This window comes from Lynx rufus, unplaced genomic scaffold, assembly GCF_022079265.1.
Source record: "Lynx rufus isolate CCGP_SWC_20201006 ecotype Redwood Valley unplaced genomic scaffold, mLynRuf1.p SCAF_54, whole genome shotgun sequence".
In the NCBI taxonomy this organism is placed as follows: domain Eukaryota; kingdom Metazoa; phylum Chordata; class Mammalia; order Carnivora; family Felidae; genus Lynx; species Lynx rufus.
The window spans coordinates 311321-317577 of record NW_025814872.1 but is presented as its reverse complement, the minus strand read 5'-3'; the positions used below and the strand labels follow the sequence as shown (position 1 = coordinate 317577).

General features: G+C 53.4%; 1 protein-coding gene across 2 annotated transcripts; it reads right to left on the bottom strand.

Annotated features, from left to right (window-relative positions):
• Window positions 1-415: 415 nt before the first annotated feature.
• Window positions 416-6133, bottom strand: TSEN34 (tRNA splicing endonuclease subunit 34). 2 transcript variants are annotated; one of them, XM_047100992.1, is made up of 5 exons: window positions 5986-6133; window positions 5069-5315; window positions 4557-4818; window positions 4149-4406; window positions 416-912 (listed from the first exon to the last, which is right to left on the bottom strand). In XM_047100992.1, exons 2-5 carry the CDS (start codon window positions 5309-5311, stop codon window positions 725-727), a joined length of 951 nt encoding a protein of 316 aa, XP_046956948.1. In that variant the 5' UTR covers window positions 5312-5315; window positions 5986-6133; the 3' UTR covers window positions 416-724. The 2 variants fall into 2 exon arrangements, with proteins under 2 accessions (XP_046956948.1, XP_046956949.1); XM_047100993.1 differs by having other exon boundaries at window positions 6046-6127.
• Between the last annotated feature and the right edge of the window lie 124 nt (window positions 6134-6257).

Sequence of the window (6257 nt, the reverse complement as noted above, 5' to 3'; positions counted from 1 at the left end):
GTGTAGGGTAAAAATAATTCTATACACCTGAATAAACACCACCCAGGTCAAGAAAAAGACCACCTCCAGCATTCCCCAAGCCTCAAGTGCCCTTCTGGACACTCCCCTTCCTTCCCCTAACTCCTGTCATGAAATTGCAAACTCACGTCCTTCTTTTCTGCAGGTGTATAGACATTATTTCATTTATGCCTTTGTACGCATCCGTAATGTTCCGTGACAATCTTTTCAAAAGGAGGTTCAGTGCGGTGGACAGAGTTCAGACTCTGCAATCAGCAGGACCAAGTTTTAAATGTCAGCCTGCTGGATACCTCCTAGATGTGTGACCTCCTTCAGGCCTTTCCCTCGCCGGCTTAAACAAATGCAAAGGCCCACGCTTCCCAGAATTGCCGTCGGGATTGAAATCACAGACTCCATGTTTATTCAACAAGTTTACTGGGACCTGTTGGGACCTGTGCCCGGTAGAAAACAGACATGAATCAAACCCAGTCTTCACCCTCAAGAAGCTCACAGTTTGGAAACAGGTAACTACAAAAATATCGCAGCCAATAAGTGCTTTGAAACAGGGAGGGAAGTAAGAAGGTGTAGTGTTTATAAATCCGGACTCAAAACTTAACCGCAGAGAGAGGGAGGAGGGTGTTGAGGCCTCCCGCGCAGATGTGAGCATGGGACCATCTAGAAAGGCTCTTTCCACAGATGCAGCCACGTCCCCCTAGGTCTCTGGAGTTCACTGCAGGCTGGCCCACTGCAGTGAGGTGTAGACCACCTTACCGTCAGGCTGAGGAGAACATAGGAGCAGCGTCTTTTTGACGCTGGTTCCCAGGCGGCCGGCAGAAACCAGGTCCTGGAGTGGAATGGGGTCCCCAGGAGCCCAGCACTGAGCAATGTAATGGGCGTGGAAACGAAGTGGGTCACCTGGGTGAGAGAGAGAGACATGTGGCAATTTCCAGGGGCAGAGGGCCGGAAGATGCTGGAATGTCCATAGGTAGGACATGGGAACCATCTTCGTAATCGCTATGAATATTTAAAAATAACTATTCTTGGACCCAGCAATTCCACTCGTGGAATTTTTTTCTTACAAGGATAGCACCCCTAAAATGCAGAATAAAACTCTTCACCCTGTTATCATTTACAACCGCTAAGAAACAGAAATAACCAAGCCACAGACTTGTTAAATTCAGGGTCTCTCAGTAAGACTGGATAGCATACAGCCTTTAAAATCGAAATGGTGTACCAACTTGGAAAAGCCAATGATACAGTGGGACAGGGGCAGGAAGCTGCCACACACCAACAGCATAATCGTCCTTAAACGACAAACCGAACAAGTAACTGAATATGTCACTGTAGTGATGTAAGAACCAGGATCACAAAGTCAGGGAAAGCCGTGAGGAACACATAGGACATCACGTCAATGTCCAGGGAGAAGTGACTCCAAGAGACTAAAAGAAAAAAAGAATTTACAACGGGACGGAGTAATGAATAGATGGGGTAACAGAGTTAATACAGCAAAGGGCCACACAGTAAATATTGTTTTGTGGGTCATGTTACAAGTACACACCTCGCTCCTGTAGCACAGCAGAAGCCACAGACCATATGTAAATAAGTGCATCGGCCTGCGTCCCAGTAACTTTCTCTTTAAAAACTGGTGGGCCGCATTTGATGGGGGCTGCAGTGTGCCCCTGGATTAGATAAATGTGATCGAGCAGAGTAGGAACCAGTGGGGCACGACACAGAAGATTAAGTGGTAGGTAATGGAAGTCTCCAAGAGCAAGGCTACGAGACATCCCATCTGACAGGGGAGTGTCATGGCAACAGGAAAACAAGGCCCAGGCTGGCAGCTGGGCCTCCAGCAAGAACCCGGCCAGGAGCCAGGCATCTCTCTGGCTGGTATGACACCTGCTGAGAAGGAAGCATCAAAGACTTGAGAAGTTACCCCAAAACTGTTCTTAGAGGCTTACTGTCTTTAAAGTTCAGGAGGATTTACTGTTAGAAATATTTAAGGGGCACCTCGGTGGCTCAGTTGGGCAAACGTCCAACTTCGCCTCAGGTCACGATCTCGCGGTTCGTGGGTTTGAGCCCCACGTCAGGCTCTGTGCTCAGAGCCTGGAGCCTGCTTCAGATTCTGTGCGTCTCTCTCTACCCCTCATCTGCTCGCGCTCTGTCTCTCTCAAGATAAATAAATGTTTAAATATATTTCAGGGATCCAGACCTTGACTATTAATCTTCAGGGGACAAGGATTCCACGTATATTTCATATACTGAGTATGTATCGTTTTAGAAATATTGATCCACTAGAGCTAACAGGCCAGTCTTGTGATTCAGTTTCAAATGTGTGATCGAGTTATTGGTGGAGTCAAACTTTTTTTAACCTGAAATTTTGTAAGTGTATTAACAGCATTAGAACATATAAACTTAAAAAGCACCCCATTTGTAGTTTTTTAGATCTGAGTTAGCGGCAAGTTCTATAACCAGGAAAACCATTTCCCTTAAAAAGGAAAATATATTAAAATTTAAAATGCAGCTTATCACATTGAAAATTACTTAACTCCTTTTGCAAGTGGGATCAAACTTAGACTAAGAGTCCCCTTAAAATCTGCTAGACTGAAAAGATTTATAAATTGAACTGGAAGCTTCAAAAAGAACTGGATATTAGCATTCATATGATTAGTAAACTGACTATTCATTTTCAAAACCAAAATAATCTCTTACATACGGGAGTCTCACACACACACACACACACACACACACACACACACACAGCAGCAGCAGCAGCAAAGTAATCAAAGTGTGGTTATCTGCAGAGCACAGGGCAGGCACACTGTCCTGGGTTCCTAAGCCAGTCCCTTAGTTACGTGTTCAGTCTCAGAAGAGACGCAGGCCCTCGCCTCACCTCAGACACCCCAGTCGGTCTCCAGTGAACAGCTAAGACCTGACTACTTATCAGGTGCTTCTATCTTTCTACATTCTCAGGAGGAACAAAGAGGTTGATTTTCCTGCAGACTGATTTTTCTTAACCTTTCAGTTACACAATAAAGGCACTCTTACTACAAATTCAAAAATTAACTGATACAGCAAAAGGCTCGTGTTCCTACACCTGATGCAAATTCCCTCCCAGAGGAAACCACTGTACTTGGGCTGGAGTCCGTGTTTTCACACCTTTTCCCACTTGTTTGATAGGATTCTCTTCATCTACTCACACCATTTTATCTTAAGTTCTGTCCACGTTCTTTCACTGGAGCCGTAATTTTTAATGCTACTTAAATAACGTGCATAAGACTGCACGGTAACATAAAATATTTACCATACACGTTTTTGACAAGTGGTTCTTTTCCTCCCCCTTTGGTCATCTTTTCATAAATGTACACGGACCTACATTACTCTGACGACTAGCACCAGTGTTTAACTGCTAACCCATTCATAATCATCCTGGGGGCACCTGGGTGGCTCAGTCGGTTAAGCGTCCAACTTCAGCTCAGGTCATAATCTCGAGGTTCGTGGGTTCCAGCCCCACGTCGAGCTCTGTACTGACAGCTCAGGGCCTGGAGCCTGCTTCGGACTCCGTGTCTCCCTCTCTGCCCTGCCCCCGCTTGCACGCGGTCTCTCAAAAATGAACATTAAAAACAATTTTTTTTGGGGGGGTGCCTGGGTGGCACAGTCGGTTGAGCGTCCGACTTCAGCCAGGTCACGATCTCGCGGTCCGTGAGTTCGAGCCCCGCGTCAGGCTCTGGGCTGATGGCTCAGAGCCTGGAGCCTGTTTCCGATTCTGTGTCTCCCTCTCTCTCTGCCCCTCCCCCGTTCATGCTCTGTCTCTCTCTGTCCCACAAATAAATAAACGTTGAAAAAAAAAATTTAAAAACAAACAATTTTTTTTAATTCTGCTTGTTTTCTAACATTTCACTACTTTAAAGGATCCTGTGATGATTTCTTGTATGTTCTGTGCACATATCTAAGTGTCTCTAAGTGAAATTTGGGGGTCAAAGTAAGTGCTTAATGAAATTTACTAAACTGCCCTCCAAATGAGCTTGGGTTCCCAAGTGTCTCCTGTCCTTCCACGGGTTTCAGACGCTGAGAAAAGGCAAAAAGGAAACATGCGGACTGTGGAGGGGTTCTGAAAAAAGGGGCCACAACTGGAGGTCCCCACCCAAACTCACCAGGATAGACCAGGAAGTCACCCCCAAACTTGCCAGCAGCACTGAGGAAGAAGCCTCGCTCCCACAGGTCTCTGTAGATGCTGTAGCGAAGTTCATGGAGAGGACGGCCAGCATGGGGCCAGTCTTTGGACTGGACGCGCCAATCCAGGGGTCTAGCCTTGATGGGTCGGGGCCTAGCAGTGGCCAACTGGACCAGCAGGGCGGACCTGGGCAAGGGGGCCACCCCATCTGAAGGCCCTGGCTGGGGAGAAGAGGAACCTGGGGGAGGTGAATCCAAGAGAACTGGGTGAATTCAAGGACGACGTCTTTTCATCCCCCAGGGAGTCCCAGGCCGGGATTCCAGCCAGGATTCCCAAAAGACCTCTCCCTCCCTTCCCCTGGTCCCTGGACTCCAAGTCTCAGCCTCACCTGCTTCCTCGTGCTCTCCAGAAGCCTGGCTGGCACTGGCCTCATTCTCCGCGGGAGCCTGGTTCGCACCCGCCTCCTGGCTCCCACCGGCCTCCTGGCTCCCGCTGCTCCCTGATTCCTGTTCCAGCCTCTGCTTCTTCGCAGCCTGGCCCTCGGCAATCTTCTCTAGGAGCTCCTGACGACGAGTCTCACGGGCCTCGGCTGCCAGGGCGCTTTGCTCCTGGAAGTCTTGCTCTTGCTGGCGTTTGAAGGATGCCAGAGCCTGACAAGTAAGTCAGCGAGAATCCCAGGATCCAAGTATATCCCGCTTTAGAAAGCCAGGTATCCTGACCCCCTGACCCCTCCCAACCTCAAAGCCCGAACTCGGGGATGCCAATCTCCTGCACCCACATTCTTCCAGAATCGAGGACGCCCTGACCCCTCCCACCTTAGGGACCGAACCCGCGGAGTCCAGGTGTCCTGCCTGTACTTCCGCAGGTCCAGGGCGTTCGCGCCCCCGGCCCGCCCCTTACCAGGCTGTGTTGGCGTGGATCCGGGCGCGGGGCGCTGACCAGGGTCACGGCACCGATCTCGGCCAGGAGCCGCGCCTCCTCCGGCATCAGCAGCAGCGGGAGGCCCAGGCGCGAGTTCTGGCGGGGCCCGCGGGGCAGGGCGCCCACCGTGCGGCCCCCCACTCCCAGACGCTCCCGCAGTGCCTGCACCGCTTCGGCCCCCCATACCAGGGAGCGGCCGTTCGCCACCTCCACCACCAGCATCCTCCTGCGGGAGCCAGGGGGACACAAAGGTCACCGACTTAGCGCTCCCACCGCTTAGGGGTGGGGAGTGAGGGGGCGGGGGTTCAGCGGGGCCCCGCCCCTGAGCCTCGGGGGTGGGGCCTCGTCAAGGCAGCCTTTGCCACCTGCTGAGTCTCCAGGCCGAGCCCCGCCCCCTCAGCGATCCCGCCAGGCCCCGGGGCCGCCGAGACAAGACCCCGCCCTCCGCCGAGTCGCCGGGGCCCCCAGGACCCCGCGGTCGGCGTCCCGGCCATCTCGCCTTCTGGCTCCGAGACAAGCCTCCGCTAGTGCAGGGCCACGCCCCCTTCGGGTGGCTCGGAACTCGAGCCCGCCCCCTTCCGAAGCCCCGAGGCGCGGCCTCCGGGCCCCCTCGCACTGGGTCGGACGCCCACGACAGAAGGCCCGCCCCCGCCCGGCGCCAGATTTCGGGCATTCGGACCGCCTCGACGCGGCCGAACTCGCAGCCCCGCCCCCTCCCGAACGCAGCGGTCCCGCGATCGGGCATCCTCGGCTCCCGTCAACCCCGCGGCCAGGCCCCGCCCCCTCCGGCCTCAAGCACTCCCAGTTGGGGAGTACCCGCCCCACTGAGCAAACCCCGCGGCCGGAAGCCCCTCCCCCTGGGCACCACGGTCCGTTCTCCGTCCGGGCGGGCTCACCCCCTCGTCAGCGCTCCCCTCAGAATGCGGCACCGTCCTCTGACAGAACCAGTTAGTCACCTCGTAAACACCAACTCGCAGTCCCGGCGGAGCCACCCCCTACGTAGCGCGCCACGCGCTGCTTCCTCCACCCCTCCGCATCCCGACCCCCTGCGTCAATTTCGTCACACCGCCACCTCAGCGAAGCGGGAAGTCTGGGATCCGCCCCCAGCGGCGCCGTAGCCCCGCCTTCCTCGTAGAGTGGAACACCTTGGCCCCGCCCTCGCGAAGGG

Excerpts from the sequence above, each read along its gene's own strand:
- TSEN34 (XM_047100992.1), bottom strand. The coding sequence starts at position 5,311 with ATGCTGGTGGTGGAGGTGGCGAACGGCCGCTCCCTGGTATGGGGGGCC. Across the intron at positions 4,819-5,068 it reads ATCCACGCCAACACAGCCTG|GCTCTGGCATCCTTCAAACG; the intron begins GTAAGGGGCGGG and ends CTTACTTGTCAG. Across the intron at positions 4,407-4,556 it reads TGGAGAGCACGAGGAAGCAG|GTTCCTCTTCTCCCCAGCCA; the intron begins GTGAGGCTGAGA and ends CACCTCCCCCAG.